Source organism: Haliotis rufescens, unplaced genomic scaffold (assembly GCF_023055435.1).
Source record: "Haliotis rufescens isolate VD_foot unplaced genomic scaffold, xgHalRufe1.0.p SCAF_5, whole genome shotgun sequence".
Classification (NCBI taxonomy): Eukaryota; Metazoa; Mollusca; class Gastropoda; order Lepetellida; family Haliotidae; genus Haliotis; species Haliotis rufescens.
This window is the reverse complement of record NW_025964223.1, coordinates 42,473,563-42,495,163: the sequence shown is the minus strand read 5'-3', so window position 1 is coordinate 42,495,163 and position 21,601 is coordinate 42,473,563. Positions and strand designations below refer to the sequence as shown.

The 21,601-nt window shown below is 40.1% G+C and overlaps 2 protein-coding genes across 2 annotated transcripts; both read left to right on the top strand.

Annotated features, from left to right (window-relative positions):
• The first annotated feature begins 2,637 nt into the window (after positions 1-2,637).
• On the top strand, positions 2,638-10,184 carry LOC124140089. The gene is made up of 6 exons (XM_046507443.2): positions 2,638-2,662; positions 3,148-3,391; positions 6,154-6,181; positions 6,958-7,161; positions 7,723-7,838; positions 8,263-10,184. The coding sequence occupies exons 2-6, from the start codon at positions 3,167-3,169 to the stop codon at positions 8,461-8,463; spliced, it is 774 nt and encodes a 257-aa protein (XP_046363399.1). The 5' UTR covers positions 2,638-2,662; positions 3,148-3,166; the 3' UTR covers positions 8,464-10,184.
• Positions 10,185-11,487: 1,303 nt separating this feature from the next.
• LOC124140090 lies at positions 11,488-19,945 on the top strand. The gene is made up of 5 exons (XM_046507444.2): positions 11,488-11,756; positions 14,213-14,240; positions 15,519-15,722; positions 16,764-16,879; positions 18,603-19,945. Exons 1-5 carry the CDS (start codon positions 11,532-11,534, stop codon positions 18,810-18,812), a joined length of 783 nt encoding a protein of 260 aa, XP_046363400.1. The 5' UTR covers positions 11,488-11,531; the 3' UTR covers positions 18,813-19,945.
• Positions 19,946-21,601: the final 1,656 nt, after the last annotated feature.

The following is a 21,601-nucleotide window of genomic DNA, read 5'->3' as shown; positions in this document are numbered from 1 at the left end:
TCGAGACTTATCATTCTCTGGCGTTGACGTTTTATAGCTAACATATCGCATGTGTAGTAGTACCTTATTATAGCCAACTTAAATGAATAAGGAATATATTTTAAAAGCCACGACACATGTTATAAATTTAGTATCAGTACTTAAACAGATCCACGTGAGTTACCTGGGTGTTGGATGTCTTAACATAAGGGGTCACTGGTGGCCCCGTCGTCTAAGGTGCAACAATTCGCTGTGCTGAGTTGCGTCCCTTGAGCACGCCAGAAACCTATGATTATGGGTTCTAATCCCGATGTGTTTAGGTTTGTCAGTACCATACATGTACTCGTGGGTTTCACCGGAGCGGTAAATGTCAGAGACCTGCACAAATTCGGTCTTCCCTTCCACAATAAGCTGACACGCTTGATATAACTGGAATACTGTTAAAAGCCGTAACCTCAACTCACTCACTCACTCTTACCATTCAGTTACCATGGACGAATATAGAGTGAACAAGAAATGTCCGCAGCTATGTATCTCATCCATGTTTCTATTTGCATTGCATTTTGTAATGTCTTCGTTGTGTATCGCCTCCGGAGTCTAGTGGATAGGGCTTCTTCCCGGGGATCGGGTTAGTGGTTGGATTCCATTGCCCTCGTCATACATCAAGACGTTAAAAGTTGGTACGCGGCCTGGTACTCGGTATTGAGGGATAAAACAAGGACTGTCCAGCACAGACTCAATTTAATGTGTCTGAGTGGGATATCCACGCCAAACAACCGCATGGTATCTCAGTGGGCTAGGGCGATAAACATCGGCCTCCGGACTACTACCAGCAGCCCCCCACACGTGTACGTGTACGTCGCTATGTACATGAAAGAATGTTGAACGCGATGTTAAGCCACATTTCACCTCACCTCACCTTTTTTGTATATCCTTTCTTCATCATTCTCCCCGAGGTAATCGGGGAAAGAAAAGGCCTCCAGCGCTTTATTGCTTTTCGTAACAGGCGACTAAATGAATAGGTGGTCACGGTCCGTGACGTGGTTGATTGAGTGCCATTGTACCCCGACAGGATTAATATTGATTGTCTGGTCAAGACACCATTTATCGAATGCGTCAATGAGTGATTTTGCATCAAAATGTAAATATGAAATGTAGGTTATGTAATGAATTGAATGAAACTGTGCAACACATTGTCAGTGGATACCCAGCTTTGGCACAAACACAGTATCTTAAGCGACATGATGGTGTGGCTCGATCATTTTATTACCGTCTTCGCAATGCTTGTGGTTTTGACACAGAGGTCCATCCATGGTACGACCCAGAATATGTAGAGGGCGTCATGGAAAATGATAAATACAAAATTCTTTGGAATAGGCCCATTTATAGCCTCAGGCGTATCCAGGCCAATAAACCTGATCTTGGCCTTTTTGATAAATACTATGAAATCATTTATATCATTGAGTTTTTGTCCCTTTTGACACTAATGTGATTATCAACATTCAGGAAAAACATGGCAAATATGCGGACCTCACTTTCGAAATTTCACACTTCCACTCAAGTAACAAGTTGTCCGATTCCCTATTGTTCTCAGTGCCTTAGGTTTGCTACCTCCCAATCTGTTGACTGACATTGGGAGAGTACCCAGGTTTGCTACCAGGAATACAACCCTTCTGACAATCTGAGTAATGCAGAAGGCTGCAGTGTTAAGGAGTCTTCACATTCTCCGAAAATTTGAGGGTGGGTTTGACTAGGCAGCGCTTCCTGGGAAGTCCCATTCGCTGTCTGGGCTGCGTGTAGAGGGGGCAAGGGTCCTGAACTGATGATGAGAATAAACAGCCTGACTGATAACAACAACAACAACAACAACAATAATAATTGCCTTTCTCCAAATTCCCTTCGAAACTATAATGCATTATAAATCACGATATCAATTGTTGTTGAGCAATATACATGGTATCATATTACCAATACATCAAAATGGCATCTAGTTACAGACAAACGTGATACATGTTTGAGTATGCATGTAGTACATGACATTATGTTACACATATGAACAGAGCCTAGTGGTTGAAGCGGTCGCTCGTCACGCCGAAGGCCCGCGTTTGTTCCCCACCATGTTTGGCTGTGTGAAGCCTATGTGTTATGTCCTCGACGTGATAATGCTCGAATATTGCGGAACTCAGCATAAAACTACACTCACTCGCTACTATATGAACAAATGTGTGATCGCCTTAAAATAAGACTGTTTCGCAAAAAGTACACTCTAGAGAGTGTGAGAGTGAAAAAGAGTGAAAATATAGCAGTTGCACAATTATAAGAATAAAGTGGCTTTGTTGAAAAATAAGTCATTTGGTTCCCAAGGTAGAGAAAACATTTTGCTACATGTTCAAAGTTAACCAACTGATTAAAACCATTGGTGCTACTGACAATGTTCATATCACACCAACAGCAACATAAACCGGAAGTGAATTATACGAAATGCAATTATCAGGCCCAGTTCCGCGTTGTTTGACCTGAAGGGGAGTGTACACAGGCGGTCAAGGGGTCATAAAGCCCATCATCAATCATCTTTGATCTGGACCTGGTCAGCGGACATTAAATAAAGCCACAAGCATCGACTGGCCACTGAAGAGGGAACCACGGTACGGGGTTAGAGGACGGATTGGTCATCGCATCAGAGGTAGGTATGATCAGTGGCCCAAGAAAACCCTTAACCCCTAGTTATAGAAACCATACCAACAACTGTATCCATTCTGAAAATTTTCCAATGAGTAGGGAAAGAAAATTAAGTATAGGGCCACACTCTTCCTTTTCTCCTTTGGTATTTTGTTCTTTGACTTCTTCATATTTGACTGCTTCATGTTTGACTTCTTCATGTTTGACTGCTTTATATTTAACACGTTCTTTTTTTGTAAATGCCACAAACGTTTCCTTCTTTGCGAAAACATAATTTTTCCCCGCATCAACATTAGTTTCAGTATCTTACAACATCTCTGTGTTGTCAATTTACTGAGCAATATGTCTTACATGTAAAGGTTCTTTAAACAAGGAAATGAATCAGATCATCATCAAAACAAAATGGTTAAAAAGGATTCTGCTTGAAGAAACATGTACTTTCATGTAGTTATCTATGTCTTTCAAAACAATCTGTTTACTGATTTTCAGATACCCAGGAAAAAACAAGATGTTGTCTCGATTGCAAGCGTTGTGGTTGGTCTGCCTGGGTATGCTCTGCGTTGGAGTGACGGACGTCAACGCACTAGCACCGTGTGCTGACTGTGAGTTTTATTACGTGGAAATATTCTACCCGACTCAAGGTGTCCCTCTCTATTCACAACCGTCATTCAGCGCCGCGGGACAGCTGCTCTTCAACTATGCTCCGAAAGTCCATCCGATTCACGTGTTTCAGGTGAGATTTTTAATCCTTATTGAAGGAAGCCTAATTGTGAAAGGATTGGATCGTCACTGCGGAACCCGTGTTCGATTCCACAAAGCAAACTTAAAGCTTTGGTGATTATAGCTCTGACATACTTACGATCATACGTTAACATTGGCTTAAGGGAATATGATAGTTTTCTGCTCAGGGTACAATACTTGATGACCGTACACGTATCTGGTGTATCCAATCATAGTATTGTCAGCATCGTGCTACTAAAGCGTTAAACGTAATCACTTGGTATTATTATTTACTGGGAGAGCACAGCAAAACAGCAAAAGAAGCCTGACAGTTAATTTCGAAGATGCTTAATATTAAGAGGTGAAGCGAGGTGAAATAGGGTTTAACGTCGCGTTAAGATTATTGCGCTTATTAGCGACGTACATACACGTGTATGTGTATGTGGATGCTTGTAATAGTCCCGACTAATGCTGGTTTGTAGTGCAAGTCTACAGAGACATCATGCTGCAGTTTGACGTGAATACGCCATTCAGACACAGTATACTGACTCCGAGACGACCGTGTTTTATTTTCTTAATACTGAGCGCAAGTCAGAGTAACTAAACGTACTATTTTTTAACGTCTTTTAATATGTCCGGGGATCGAACCACTGACCTTCCGCGGTCCTGGCTGACCTTCTATCCTAGACCACGAATGCGGGCCCTTGATAAGAAAATAAGAGAAAAGTTGAATGTTTTGTCAACGTCCGTTTATCTTCAGGGAGTATATGGATGTCATATGTATCCTCTATATCCAGAAAGGCTCAGCCATCTAAGGACGTCCTTTGTCGTGCCAAAACTCGATGATCATGGGTCCGAAAACCAGATCCGCTCATCCTGTGATTCTCTGCTTGTCAGCACAGTAACTGTACTCGTGGGAGTCAAGTTGTGAATGTATAGTGGGCGGTGGGGTAGTCTAGTGGTTAAAGCGTTCGCTCGTCACGCCGAAGACACGGGTTCGATTCCCCATATGGGTACAATGTGTGGAGCCCATTTCTGGTGTTCCTCGCCATGATATTGCTGGAATATTGCTAAAATCGGCGTAAAAACCATACTCATTCACTGTACATTCACCCACATCACTTAAGGCGTTCTTTCCACAAAGAGCCACTGCGATGTAATATAACGAAACTGCAGATGAAAGCGGCGGCAAACCCAACTAACTCACTACACACTCCTATCTCTTATTTCTGTCCACCAGGAAATGACTAGACCAATGTGTGGAATCCTAGAATTAAGGCGGCGATGGCCCTTCCAGGATTCCATGCCAAAGTTTACAAACGTAGCATCTTGTTATACTGTGCTGTGCTATTCAGAACATAACAGTACACAAAACCAACGGATTAACACATCATGTATGTTCATAGGTCCATTGTTAAATACAGTACACAAAGAACCAGATGCTTAATTCATTACGTTTTAGAAAACTGCATTCTGATAAGACCATGATTTTGCTTCTTTATGATTTAATCATTTGTGTTTTTAGAAATTCATTAGCATCAAGAGCCTGACATTTTCACGCTACTTTGGCGTCATGTCTACCGCGTCACAATGCTTGAAGTTTCATTCAACAGGACATTATGACGTCAAACGCTGCAAGGGTCTTGTAATATGCGCTAGTTTGGGAGGGTTGTAGTGTTTCATCGTCAATCGATGTAAGTGTTGTGGTGAAGCTTGTTTGCGTGTATGACAGTACACCTATGTGGTTTCCTTAATTCGACTGCTCCAACTGAGGATGCCACTCCCCTCATCACTTCCGCTACAACCAAAGAGTTTGAAACCTCTAAATTGCTAAACAGTCGGTTTATCCCCTATATTAACGGGGCAAGATCTATTGATCCTGACAGCAAAGTTTACCTTTACCGCCACCTGTATTTTTGTCAACGTTTACAGCCACGGCTAAATATTTACACATACACGTTACAATTGTTACTAATATGCTCAGTGTTTTATTATATAACGAATAATAATAATAATAATAACAACGAATAACGAATAAAAATAATAATGTTCATGTGAGAATCCTACCATATCAATTACCAACGTATACAGATGTGGATTAAAGGAGTAATAAATGACAGACTCATATTTTCCCCCCCGCAGCTAAATGTTTGATGAATGTGTTCATCCTTGTTGACGGGAGGTGGGCTTAAACTTCCTTAACGACCTTCCCGAACATGGTCACTCACGCGGATCCTGCACTGTGCTGTACATTGAATCAGTATTGAACCACACAAGTGCAAAGTCAACATTAAAGTTCACAAGTACATATAAATATCAAGGCATTCGCCACAAACTATTAAAAAGGTTACCGCCTAAGGGATACTCGTTCTCTGTCAAGATACGGATAAAGATCTGATCGATATTCAATGCGTAAACAGAATGAAAGTTTGTATTATTATCGTGTATATTGATCACTGAATATAAATTGAAAAATGTAAAAACACGATAAAGGGGGTTTAAGGAACTGATTTATATATCTTGATGCTTTACTTCTGAAAAATGTCGTGATCCAAAGAAGGTGTTTATGGCATAAACAATACCAAACTTGTAAACGTGTTGAGCACCTTTCATAATCACTGCCTGACTACTTTATTACAAGTATGTCCGCCTACATCAGGTAAATAACAATTATATATTTCCTAAGAAAAACATCCATATTGAATGTTCCTTCCCATAAACGTTTACATTCAATGCATGCTGTTTGTTTTGAGATGGAATTCTTTCTGTCCACAGGTCGTGGGTGCTGGCAAAATTGCAGCTAGTAAGTACAGCATGTCTCGACACTATATTCAACTGATTTCATTTGTACAGTCCAAAGGCAATATAGTGCCCCTAATCATACACGTGACAAAATAATAATAGGTGAGGTGAAATGGGGTTTACCGTCGCGTCCAAGATTATTGCACTTATATAGCGACGTGCATGCACGTGTGTTTGTGTGGCTGCTTGTACTAGTCCGGACTGATGCCGATTTATAGTGCTAGCCCACTGGGATACCATGCCGCAATTTAACATGAATACCCCACTCAGACACAGTATACTGACTCCGAGCCGACCAGTCCTTGTTTTAGCCCCTTAATGCCGAGCGCCAGACAGGGTAACAACAAGTACAATCTTTTAACGTCTTTTGGTATGACGCGGCCGGGGATCGAACCCCAGACCTTCCGCTCTCCAGGCGGACGCTCTACCATTAGACCACGGAGGCGGTCCGAAATAATAATAACTGATGTTAATATAGTTTGACCATCATCACAACGATTAAATGTTACTTTTGTTAGATCCTAGTGTGTTATGAAGTCATACGTAACTGATCATAGGAATTTATTAATATTCGCAGATTAATAATAATTATGTTTGATATAGATCATATTGATGATCAGTTGTTCATTATTTTACATGTTTGCTGGGAAATTATTATTATTATTATTTTTAATGAATATGGTTTTACGCCGCTTTAAGCAATATTGCAACAATATCACGGATGATGATGATGATGATGATGATGATGATAATGATGACTTGTATCTGCTATTGTAGTCGTGAAAGTAATGAAGCCAGGCGTGATGTCCAACATGGTGGTGGAGGTGACGAATCTTGGGATGGAGATCGATGCTGTGGCTCTTTACTCCTTTGAAGCATTTGCCCTGTTTGCTGGAGCTCCTCCACCCCTCGCCGTGAAGCCCCTCAGGGTGCTGCCTTGCCCCCGGGTGTACCTGTTAGAGATGGCTATCTCTCCTGCCGGTTAGTAGAGGGATTGTATTGATGGTTGGAGATCATAAATGTGTCACTAATTAAGGTGCATATGATTGAGGTAAATTTGATCAAGGTGTATCATAGCAATTATAATTGGTACTTATCGCTTTCTGGAAATAGAGGGCGCGAGTAAGTGGGTTGGGTTTGACGCCACTTTGACGACCATATGCTTCTGGTTTGCCCAAGCGACGCAAATCTATACAGCTCTTTAGACTTGGTCACTCACTCACACACCCTTTGGAAATAGAACGGTCATAAGAAATATATCACTGATGTGAAACAAACTAAATATTACTTAGTTATGTTTTTTATTTAATTACAATGTGTTATTCCTAATAGCGGATATTTACAATCACAAAACACACTCGCCTGATAACCTCTATTTACTCTACCTCTTACTTATAATTCTTTAACAAATTGTTGTCTGGTAGAAGTGTACGCATACTTTATATTGACTGCAATCTGTTGAGTCATCTTATAAATATACTCATATGAATGTTCGTGTTTAGCACAGTCATACAGGAATTTGAGGTACGTTTGTCATTTCAGGAAATGCCTCTGAATACCGAACGGTTCTTGGAAAATTTGCCAAGGAGATCCTTCAACTGAAAAAAGCTGGAATCATCATGGACGCCTACAAGTTCCTCGCCACTGTCCCGAGCTCTGTGAGTTTTAATGAAATGAGTGCATTGGTTGGCTTAAATACGACGTATAGCAGTCTTAAAGACACGTAAACGTTGAATTAATGAGGATACACACATACAAGACTCACTCATTCATGAATTGTATTAACAATGCAGTAGACTACGTTAACGCGAATAGCTACAAAACCTTAGAAATTGCCTCAGTTCATGGTCGTCCCTTCACCATCCTTACAGGACACATCTGTTCGGGACCTGTCAGTAACCTTTAAATGCCAATTCAGGGTCTTTGTCAACCATCAGTTTATTATATTTAATTATACTGTCACTTTCAAATAGATACATTAAAATGACAAATCATTTTCTTTCACACGCCTTGACATGTCAGTACATTATCTTTCACATCCATGACACATTAGTTCATGATCCTGTGCATCTTTTCCTTCAGTTCATGATCCTTGGCTGTGGAACGCCCACCTTTTACGATCAGCTGACGCTCAGCATGGGCAGCTTGGCTGATGATTACGGGTCTTTCGAAGTGGGACGTGCCACTGCCCTCACCAAATGGAACCCTCTAATCGGTGGCAAGGGTGGAGCCTGTTTCTGGGGTGGAGCCGCGGCAGGCCTCTTTCCTACTGGAAAAAAATAATTGAGGTCCAGTAGCGGTTTAATCACATCCCGGTTTTGGACACACTGTTCACAAAGTTTACTATGTATTTTTATACCAAACTGTACATAAGCTTTCGAAACTTGTTTCGACTTAATCCTTGATTCAAAGTTTCGTCCTCTAAATGTCAGCAGTTTCAGCCTGTACATTTTCTGTTCCGGTTTTGCAGCTGAATCTTTGTGTGAAGGGCAATTGTGTGGTGAAGAATTCAAAACGGCCGCCATGCGAGGGATGATTGATAAGTACTGAGCCTCGAATAATTGCGTAATTGTGATATATTTTGTTGTGGACACTACATAATATAATAGGTATATCCACACAAAAAGTGAGTCAACTGAGCAAATGGACAAACTTTATGAACGTGTAGCGATCAAGTACTTTCAGAAAAAAATCCATCCATCAGGAAATGGGTACAAGATTATGAAAGTATACCCCTTTCTATGTCAGTGTAAAGAGGTGGGAAGCAGAGTTTAAGCTTGGCACGGACAGCCTTGAAGCGCCACGCTGCTAGTTCAGTAGACATTTCCCATGATAGGGTATATTCCATTATCTCAGAAACTTCTGGAATGACTAAAGTGTCAGCCTGTTGTATTCCCAAACTTCAGACATCTGATCTTAAAAGCACCAGGCCCAACATGGCTCATGATTAATGCGATATGTTTGAAGCTGATACACAAAGGTTCTTGGGACCACTTGTGTCTGTAGACGAAAGCACTTACCGTCAAAACAACAGTCGGCAAGTACTTGATCACTGCAAATTCCTCAAGTTTCTGAATCGGTCACAGCTCAATTGACTCAAGTGGTTTTTTTTTGGATTTGACTCAATGCGGCCATGTTAGTTCCACAACAAACGATTTCACTTTTCCGCAATACCTCCTATGTGAGACTCAAAACTTATCAATCAACCCTCGTTGAAGTCGTCATTATAGTTTTTTAATGTTTGTTACTATGTAGAATAAACTAGGCTAAACTAGTAAGTCATACGTTTATATTTCAAGTTTTTTGTTGTTGGTTTCTTTTTGCAAGGGGTATGTGTGGTTCAGTTGTTGATGTCCCGTAATTCGCAGTGTAAAGTTGGTTTTCGTAGGCGTTTCAGAATCACATAATCCAGGGTTCGATTGCCCTTTCACTGTGTTTTCTGTTTGTCAGCACCATGCTGTGCTAAATTGTTTGGCTAACCTTCACTATTCTGTAATGCTGATTTTGATATTCCCATTACTTATAAGGCTGCATAAGAAAACGTTTCTCAGGCACAGTATTCTCAAAAGTAGGGTACACATGAACACGTCTCAGTAATACGATATCAGTTGTGAAGCATGGGTAACGGTATACGGTAAATGGAAAATTTAATAAATATTTTTTGGTCGACCAATTCTTGGCATGAATTTAAATGACGATGCCCGAGAACCACTTCCTTTTTCAGCCAAATTGGAGCTCGTTTTGTTTGTGTTTTGTTAAGACCATTATAAAGTGTTGGCCAAACTGCCCACCATGAACTGTTCATATTCACTGTGAAGTGCCTGTGAACAGGTAACACGGTACTAGTTGACAATCATTGTGATTTTTGTAGTTGTAGGTATTTACGACACGAATTTGCCAAAAATATATCTATGACACTTTCTTCTTGACATACGACTATTTTCCTTCATCACAATGCAGACCCAGCCATATACCAAATCCATTACAGATATCAATTTGACTGATATCCAAAGGGCGAAACGTCATCACGCCAAAGTCAATAACGTATAGAACTTCAGAATGTGTTTCCGTCACTGCTTGTTCTTTGTTTCATGTAGTCACATTCACAATGTATTTTTGATGCTTTTTCGAGTCGTTTCGGTGTAAGGAAAATCCTCAATGAATTCGAAGCACTTCGACATCGAAAACTACTGGCGAGTATCTGGTTTGTCGAAATTGATACACAGAGTCTTTATTCAAGCAAGGCCACTTTGGATGTCTCAGTGTTTGGTATTTATATTCAATTAGTAGTGTATCAATTCACGAAAATTATTGGAAGCATATTTGTATTTGATACCGGTGAAAAGGGGAAGAACTTGTATACTTGTGTTACAATCATTACGTTTCTTTCACTGTGGTGGAATAAAGTTCATGAACACAAACGTGTTGTATTCATGTGGTTATTTTTGTTCGAGACAGAAAATGTTTTTCAGCCACCACTTCTTGAATTGGTTTCTCTGAGAGAAGGAGCCAAAGTCCTTTATTTGCCCACAACACATTTTTTTCAGAACGTCAAGCACGTCTGGTGAAAGATTTTCTTCTATCATAAAAATAGAGGATAAATGATTTCCCCAGCATTTTCGGGAATAGATTATTTTGAATTCGAAACTGTCCCTCGTGAATGTTTTCACCGGGGAAAGAAAGTGTTTAATCTATGTATACTGATTTTGTAGAGACGATTGGGATGACTGTGATATAGTGATATAGATGGCAGTTACACAAAATGGTGGTATTGTGTGCTACAATACGTTGTCTGTGTTGCTATAATTATGATTTAAGATATGGTTATCCATTATAGTTGTCTTTGAACTGCGCGTTCTGTGGTCGACATGCTATCAATGTAAAACCATACCCACTCACTGCATGCATTCCAGACACACTATAACATGTCCTCAAAGTTTAAAAGTTTGTGTTGTTGTATTGATGTGTACATGTAGACTTATCACGTACGAAAAAAAACAAAAAACTTGTGCACACTGAAACACAAAATCCTAAGTAATTGTCTTTCAAATAAGATGTGACCTTCGCTCAACTTGAACATAAATATAAATAAACATATATATTTACTGAAGAATATAATTCACAGAATCAGTCACAGAGCAAATTAGGAGAAAATACGTGAGGTTAATGAATTAACACCTTAATCGATGCCCTGCGTCATACACTAAAGGCCGAAGAAAAAGTGAACGCCTAAGGAATAATCCTGGGTTGAAAGGTGCGCCCTGCAGGACACCAGAAAACCTAAGTTGTGGATGACTATTCACTGGCTTCCTTTCCACCGTCACAGTTCCCGCGAGGTCTGTCGGGCGAAGATGTCTCTGACGTTGAGGCTTTTCGGATGTGTTACTATAGCTTTATTTGCTCTAGCATTTGGGGTTGCTGATGGGGCTGTTCCATGTGCGGATTGTGAATTTTTCTACATTGAGATATATTACCCAACTCAAGGAATGCCTGTGTATGCTCAACCAACATACAGCGCAGCGGGGCAACTGCTGTACAACTATGCGCCCAAATTATCCCCGATCCACGTATTTCAGGTAACTGCCTCTAACTTCGAACTTCAGATAGAATTAATTATATTCTGTTTACATTGTCAATGGTAAAGTTCGGATATAACGACGTGAAGGGGACACCTTCAAAAACGCATGGTAATGTTCTGAATTTATTATTCACGTTATGTATTTAGTCGATTTCCAAGTATCAGGGGCTTAACATTGATTTAACAGACCAATGGAAGTATTTTATTGTTTCCACGGAAGGAAACAGACATCGACGTCAAAATAAGGCGTCTCATGCTGTAGTTCTTATTTGTTTTAAGTAGGCATTCTTCAACAAAAGAACGAATACTGACCCACAGCAAAATCGACGAAAGGGCTGTGTACACGTTTTGGTGCTACAAAGTGTTTTACGTGCATATAATATTACATAGGCTAGTTCATAAGGGACTTTTCTGTGTAATGGTACTGACATTAACTATCATCAATACAAGAGGCCAATCATGTGTATTCGGTGTTTCCCAAATGTAAAAGCCACCACACATGCCCTTTGTTGGTAGGTTATTTATGAGAATATTCAACATCTTCGCCTCTCGGCAGATGTTTTTCAGGAAGATGGTTCACAATATGTTTGGGAAGGATATATTTGATCTGCTTCAACATGAAACACTTGTAATTTCTAAATATCGAGCGCCTACCTCATTAGTATTTGGTCAAGGGGTCTGCAGTTATGTGTGACGGTCAGCCCTAAATATGTTTCTGGGTTTGTCAGCGCTCCGACTTCGTGGGTTTCACCGAAATAGCACCAGTCTTAGACCTGCATCAATTCCACAGCGCCGTGATAAAAATGAAATTCTGTTCAAAGCGGCTTTACACCTAAATCAATCATTCTAAAACGACATATCAACTGCCGCAATGAACATCAATGATCACAGCTATGGTGTCTCTTAGACGTGTTCATGGAAAGAAATTAGTATCCCATTTTAAACATGGCCGCCATAAAAATATTGAAGTAAGTATTTGAATAAACTATAATGCGCTTTTGGAGAAATATTGAATCATTTTTGGCATTGTCGGCATCACCCCTGGCACTTCTGCATTGCCACTTATGCATGTACCATTCTAGAATTTAATTAACAAGCTGTTCTGTTATGTTAATGATGTGTTTCCCCCTCTTGCCCTGGTATCCCCTTTCTGCTCTAATAATACATATAATATATTACATAATATTTCAGGTGAGCTACAGAGAATTGATGCTTTATTGTTTAAACATGGTTGGCATATGTTGTTTTTTTCATTTGTACATTAGTTACATGTCTTAATTTCCAGATTAATCGATCTTCGTTGAAATACATCTTACAGGACACCATTGACAAAATTAAAGCGTAAAAACCCCATCAATTTCAAATTAATAAAATTATGTAGTACCTTTCATGAGCATTGAAAGATTGAAAAGGGTTTCTTACATGTAAACACATGCTCACGATATACATGTCTTATGGATATGGAAAGGGTGTTGTCGCTGTTATTTGATATGGCACTGCCTGCTATGTCTGTGAAAGATATTATGATCAGTCGTTTGACATCAGTATAATTATTTGTTAACTGTACTATTGGGTTTTTCAGAACATTTGTCTGGCACTTGGTAAATCGACAATGCTAAATATACTCAGTGTCATGATTGAAGGGTGAGCAAGGTATGTAGGATGTCAAACGTGAACATATGCTAACACAGGTCTGATTATGTGGACATTGCGATAAACAGTGGAAGAGCATGTTGTTTATGCCTATATCAGAGTGATTGGTCTCTTTCATGAAACGGGGGCACGGGTGGCCCAGTCGTCTAAGGCGCCGCGATTCGCTGTGCAGAGTTGCGTCCCTTGGGCACGCCAGAAACCTATGATTGTGGGTTCGAATCACGGTTCGCCCCAATTATGTTTCTAGGTTTGTCAGCACCATACCCGTGCTCGTGGGTTTCACCGAAGTGGTAAACGTCTGAAACCTGCATCACTTCGGGCTTTCCTCCCACATTAAGCTGACACGCCACGATATAACTGGAATACTGTTAAAAGCGGCGTTAAACCCAACTCACTCACTCACTCTTTCATGAAACTGGAATAGTGGTCAACAACTATTATGACAAGGAAACGTGCAAGATTGAAGGTGGCGGAAAAAGCTAGCCCAAATACACACCTGACCGCGACCAGTGGTTTAGCCCATGCATGTGCCGTACATGACAGGTAACAGTAAATGTGCCTATAAAAGTGGTTCATTCCAGATGCAACTGAACTGCACTCTTTGAAGTTGAAAATGCAACATTATTTTGATACTTTTTACCTCTAATTATCTGCACGACCCCCCAATAATGACATTGGGTATACACATCGCGTCAACACAGTCATTGATCTTTACATGGATTTTCGATCCACTATTGGTCGAGATATCAAGTAGTGTAAATGTTTATAAATTATTACTCACTTATTCCCATGGCATTTCAGATTGCAGGTCACCAGAAGATTGCAGCAAGTAAGTGCAATATTGTGTATCTCCCTTCACACGGTTGTATCGTGTAACTGCCATATGGTGTTAGCATTCACATGGTGACATACCTCCAAGAGCGCATTTAGGCAATAATGAAAACTATTCATACCCGTACATACATTCGTGACCAACTCGTGTTATTCCGGGACAAGCCGAATAGCGACTCGTGCCCCTCTCACAGCCATTTTTGCGACCGGGTTCCGTCTTAGCGCAAACGGGCATACCTAAAACAATTGTCAACTCGTTGCGTAATGGTTCACATATATTTCCCCATATATTATATATATTTCAGATGCAATTTAAAGCACATCTGGAAATGCGGAATTATACAGTATGATTGAACACATTTAACTGTGTCTTGGATATATTTTTAGATGCAAGCAATATGTAAAATCAAATATTATTTCTGAGGGATTCTTTGACGAAGAACTTGAAATCATACGCGCATTCTGATTGGTTTGTCGTATTTTCGCACATAACATTCATCGATAGGGGGACGAGTCTTCTTGCAGGTTACGGAAAGGGGCGAGTGGTGACGAATGCCGTACATAATCTCAGTCTACTTTGTGACAGAACAGCACCTGCAACGTGACCTTGATCTTCAGAATCTTCAGTTTTAAACTTCACATAACTTTAACAACATGATACGTGGATAGATGTATTCGCATATTCTTTTGGACAAAGTGTTAAAAGTCAAAGAGGCCATAACTTGCTTTTTTCAAAATGGCCATTTGTAATTGAAATTCAGTCTTGGATAAATGTTTTGGTATCGTGTTGACATATTTTAAAAAGAAAACAACCTGTTTTCGAAGATGCTGGGAAAATCACTTTTCACAGGTTTTACAAACAACATGACTGAAAATATTCCTGGAGTTGTGGATTCGGGATCGTTAAAAACAATGATACTACTCTGTTCTAGACAATGCTGGGGAAAATCATTTGGTCTCTAAAATTTGTTCACGGGGCATCCTGGATGTTCCAAAACATAATATTTTTTGGGGAAAGAATTGTGTGACCCGGAGACATAAATTACGTTTTGAAGATCGGGCTGAAAAGGAATCTATCTCAAACAAGAATCCCAGCCCTCCTCCACCAGAGTATTGAACGGTCCATCAACGTCAGTAGCCTTTGTCATATTTGACAAGCATTTTGTTATTCGGACCCCCTGAACGTGTTGATCTTACTCCAGCGTACCCATTCTACCATGGCCCTTACGGGAAAGTCAACGAAACCATTTCTTAACTTGTTTTTTATTCCCTTCAGTTGTCAAGGTGAAGAAGCCGGGCATACTCTCCAACCTCGTTGTGGAGATCACCAACCTCGGCATGGCAGTAGAAGCAATTGTTCTGTACTCATTTGAGGCGTTTTCGCTGTTTAACGGAGTACCACCACCCTTAGCCATCGCCCCCCTAAGGGCTCTACCCTGTGCCAGAGTGTATCACATGGAGGTCGAAGTCATTCCGCTAGGTAAAACTTACCATCATCTGCTCTCAAAATATATTTGAAATTAGAATATTTGAGTTACAGTAAACTACGACAAAACAAACAGTTCGTTATATCCGCCAGTTCGTTATAAGCGTGTTCGTTATAAACGTAGTTTACTGTACGTGTATGCAACGCTGTTCTACCATGTGATGACAAAAATAACTTGTTAATATGTTTGTAATAAGACGCTGCCATATCTTAGGGAAATAAACGCCTCCGTGGTGTAGAGGATGGAGTGTACGCCGGAGAGCAGAAGATCGCGAGCGGTGGTTCGAACCTTTGGCTGCGTCATACCAAAGACGTTAATAGATGGTACTTGATGCTAACCTGCCTGGCGCTCGGCATTTTGGGGATAAAACAAGGACTGGCCGGCTCAGATAACATGGGTATCCATATTTATTATAAACTGCGGCATGGTATCTCAGCTAGCTGGCACTATAGAACCGATTATAGTATAAGCAGCTCAACGACACATGTGTGCATGCACGTTACTATATGAGAGAAATAACGTCGAATGTGACGTTAAACCCCATTTCAAATCACCAGTAACCGTCTGTCGTCCCCGGAGTGAAATAGGATACAGTGGGACCTCGTTAACACGTCCAACACTAGCGGGGTACCAATATCAGACCTCTGCAGAATCTATTGGTGGCATGTACAGTTACATATTCTCCATGCAGGGTTGATTGGGTTCGCGTTAACGAGGTTTCGGTGACTATAACACCCATATGTCACCTGTGAGTATATGCAAAAGTATTCACATTTTAGGAACATGATTTGTTATATAAGTACATTAGCTGCTGTTAAAATGAGTTATGTAAGTGAGCCGAACTATAACGCCCTTTAACAAGTCTTTGCCACTTAGCGACGTGAACAAATGATCTATTTATGAAAAATACCATGAAGCTCATCAATGGTCATAGTGTGGGTACCCGGTAGGAATGAAAGCTGACAACATCAGCAGATTGTTTTAAGGTGGTTGCAATAGGAGCAATATAGTAAATCACAAACTTTGGTTACAAGGAAACGCTACACAATATCTATCATCGCTGAGGAACTTCACCGTTGAGATGCTGCGTCTAAGAAGAGTAGGCATCATCCTGGACATGTACAAGCACCTGGCAAGAATCCCTGCCACCGTGAGTAATGCTACACGTGTCAACCTAAGATAAACTGTTGGTTGGAACTGTATATGTTTTTTATCATAATCCCGAGTGATTGTATTTGGCTGACTTTACTATACCCATTCGCTCAGATTTCTCCATTAAAGAGCGTGGACACATTCGGGATAACCTCATGTTATCTTTATTAAAGTGAGCGGACGACAAGACCTGTCCGAATGTATATTATTATACCCCGATGGCTGTCTTTGTCTTTCAATCAGTTGGCTGTCCAGCCAAGATTCGTTTTGTTTGTTTGTTGTTTAACGCCAAACTCGGCAACATTTGAGCAATATGACGGCGGTCTGTAATAATCGAGTCTGGAACAGGCAATCCAGTGAGTGATATCACGAGCACTTATCTACGCAATTGGGATAGATGACAGTCAAGATTCGATTATAGACAGGCTGCCGTTACATAGCTGTGATATTGCTGACTACGGCGTAAAACAATATACACTCATTCTCTCGTCTCCACTCGCAGCTAATAACGACTGAATAGAAAATGGTACGAGGGGCGTTCAATAAGTTTTGCAACTTCAATATAAGACCAAGTCGCAGAATATCTTTTGCACTTTTATTTTTCAATAATTATAATCTCCATTCACCTCAATACACTTTGAGTAGTACAGTGGGGGCTGAGTCCGGGCTCGAACAGTTAAATCACCCTCCCTTCAGCCCAGACTTAGCCCCCAGTGACTATTTCCTGTTCCGGCAATCGAAATCTGCCCTACGTGGAAGACGCTTCCAGTATTGCGAGGACATAAAGGCTGCCTCAGAGGCGTGGTTAGAGGGCCAATCTGCGTATTTCTTTTAAAGTGGTATTAAAAGCTTGAAGGACAAATGGAATAAGTGTTTTGAGGTGAATGGAGATTATATTGAAAAATAAATGTGCAAAAGATATTCTGCGACTTGGTCTAATATTGAAGTTGCAAAACTTATTGAACGCTCCTCGTATATTAACTCGTAAATGATCGAGAAGCAGACATGTTTCTTTTTGTAATAATTCACACGCCTATGTCGTTAGTTCAGCGGCTGGTAAGAGTTGCATGTGCCTTTATAATGAGCATACTGAATGAGTAAAGCTCATGGTTATACCTATATAAAAAATGTTGCAATTCCATTGGTTAATCCGTATCACGTGATAAAACAAAACATTTCGATGTTGACCACGAAATCATGTGACTGTCTCTCGAATATTGACTCGTCACGTGATCAGTATGGACCTGTCACGTGATGAGTAACGCCCGCTAGAAATCAGGATGGCGTCTGGCACAAACATTTCACGGTTCGCAGCGAAGTTACTGTAATGGTACAAAGGGCGGTTTAAAGACTTCATAACTTTAAGTGAATCTCGGTATATAGGAATAATTACTCATGACTCATGACATATGGAGGCGGTCGGGTAGCCTAGTGGTTAAAGCGTTCGCTCGTTACGCCGAAGACCCGGTTTCGATTCCCGACATGGGTACAATGTGTGAAGCCCATTTCTGGTGTACCCCGCCGTCATATTGCTGGAATATTGTTAAAAGCGGCATAAAACCATACTCAATCACTCACTCACTCATGACATATGCGAAAACAAGACCGTCATACCCGTCCCCTACGACGGTCAGACCGCCTCAGGGTTCGGGTCCGAGGGTTCTTGTTTTGGCATATTGACCTCGTCAAGGGTGATTATTTGTATCATGTTGTATTTTCAGTTCATGATCCTCGGATGCGGAACGCCCACCTTCTTTGACCAGCTGACGTTCAGTTTTACCAGTCTGGCTAGTGACTACGGTGCCTTCTCAATCGGACGGGTCGACGCCTTGACCAAGTGGAATCCTCTCATTGGTGGCAAGGGAGGAAGTTGCTTCTGGGGTCAATCCGCTGCAGGTTTGTTCCCCGTTGGCAAGAAGAAGAAGAAGTAAGGTTCCTGAACCATCTACAACGACATGGTTCATGTTTGGATGTCTGTACCCGGATTGAACTTGAACTTCTGTTTCAGCGAAAACATCTAAAATTGATAAATGCCACCCAAACTATAATACGATACACAAATGAAGTGATCATTTGTATTGAAAAGTTAAAAAAACGGTTCAGTAGAAATATGTTTACCTGTTTAACGCCAATAAGTTTTCTGTATTTATATTTAATGTTTGTCGGGAAATTACTAAGTATATATGACACCGTTTCCCTCACAGTATTATTGAAAGTTGTTTTGGGGTGTTTCTGATCTTTATGGTACTATACAAGCAATAAAGTTCTACAGCTTATGTGATTTATGTCCATTTTAAAAGGTATTTTATACTGTGACATGTTTCTATTCATGTTGCGTTTATTACTTGTCATTGTATTGTTTATGCTGTGATATACAGTAGTGTTATAGAAAAGGCCTTCATTTTGTACTCAGTGAATTGGACCGCTAACAAACCGTTTCTAAACAGTCAAATAATAGCGATACTTCCCACAAGCAACTTATATTAACGCACATCAACAAGAGTCTTGTGTCAGTCAGAGTGTCTTCAATCAATGATATTTGTCGAGCGGCAAGAATAAGATATGGTTTTTCTTACTGCTTTATGAAATAGCATAATGCAATCTGATATTTTTCCTGTCTCTTGATCATGAGACACTAAAGAACATCACACATGAACAGATAATTTTGAAGAATTGAAAGGGCTGATGTATTAAAATATTATTTTGTGAATGTGTCAAAGCCTGATGATGGCAATAAACCCTTCCAACTTTGTTTCATTAACTCTTTTCATGTGTGAGGAAAGTCCTGCTGGATCATTGTCCAGGAAGACGATGTCGTGTTGCTGTATAGCTGGTGCTTCTGATCTGCAGAATGGTCATCTAGAACATAAACAGACGCTTGTCATTCCTTGCCCGAACTAACTGTTCATCCCAACAATACCACATGAGGCTCTGTGTAATTATTTTTCATCTCACGGTTTGGGTATAGAAGTGGAAGTTAAATAACTCTTAAAGCGGTGTTGCTTCAGTATTTAATTCTTCCGCTGAATGTCGATGCGCCAACCATTGTGCTTAGCATATAGACTAATAAAAATATAACTTTGGATGATGTGCGCACATATCTTTCAAAACAGATTTTCATTTTTATTTGTGGATATCTGTAATTTATGGAAGACTTTTAGAGCAATTTGCTTTTACATTTTTTTCTTGAAATGTTTTGGTTGAAATTTAAAGATGCGAGATTTGAAGATTCAACACTACTTGTTCACAGTTTACAAAAAGTTTGCAAAACATGTAAACTATATATATATCTTGAATTTCAAGATTATATCTTGAAATTTCAAGTTAATATCTAGCAATTTCAAGATCATCAACTTAGAATTTAAACTTACGTATTTTGCAATTTCAATTGTGTATCTTCAAATTTCAACAAGAAAAAAAAAGAAAAAAGCAAATGGCCCTGGAAGGCGAAGGTGATTGCGGACGCCAAATGTCTCGAAGACGAGCCATCATTTTTACTACAATCAAGGAAGGACTTTCTATATATTCACAGAAAGTAGTTGAGACAAATGGAATAAATACCATGTGAAAAGAACCAAGTTCAGATCTGTCACAACATTTGAGTTTTCAACTGTGTACGCCACCATCCCACATGGCAAGCATAAGGGAAAACCACAATCCTTGATCCACTGGACACAATCCATTGTTACAAAACCTGGTGACCAAATTGTCAAAAATGAAAGCAAGTGTCATCTGAAGTTTACTGAGAAAACAATATACGATAACATCTGTGTAAGGTTCGGGGTAAAGACATATTGGCAAGAAGTAGGCATCCCCATTGCCATCAATCGTATGGTGCTCCCCTTCTTGCTTCTTTTTCTTTATGTATATAAATCGGAATTTCTGCTCGGATTGGCAATGACAAAAGAAGGTCATTTGGCCAAGAAGTTAAGCTTCAGGTTATCGATGATCTGATGTCGTTCAATAACCATCAAATAGCTAATTCCCTTCTACTGATCTACCCACCTGAGACCAGTGAGACCGCCTCATCTGTTTCATAGTTTGATCTATGCATACAGATTCAGAGTCACAAAACACTCTCCACAGGACTGTATGACAAGAGGGGCGACTTCAACTTTCTAAAAGTCCACTTTCCCCTCTTGCATATGTCGGGCAATATTCCTGCAGCTCCAACCCTTGGTGTTAACATTTCACAACGTTTTAGGTGCTCATTCAGCCAAGATTTCAAAGAGCGTCATACGAATCATGCTCACAAGCTGTTTAATCCAGGTTACACTATTCAAGCCCTCATAAGTGCCATTCCTTATTTTGACTTGAAAATCATTATATATGTCCCTGTGTATTTTTTTTCTTTTCTTTTCTTTTTTTCTTTTTGGGGGAGGGGGGGTGTGTGTAATAATTGTCACCTTTTCGCGAACACCTGGTATCATCGCTATGTGAAAGTGATTCATAAACACATGCTCATGATTTAGTCGGAATCTTACAGTCGACTTTGCTTTTGATCATGACAGAGATTTCTTATGAATATGGAAAGGGTTTTGTGGCTTTTATTCATCTGAAAGTTTGCTTCAACTCCTCAGTTAAATGTTACTTCTTGTTTGCCTCAACAGCTATAATCAACCACTAAGAAAACACCATATCAAAATAGATGGTTGTAGTATATTTGCTAAGGACAACTTTTCAATCTGTCAACTTGACCTTCGTAAACACTGGTGCTACC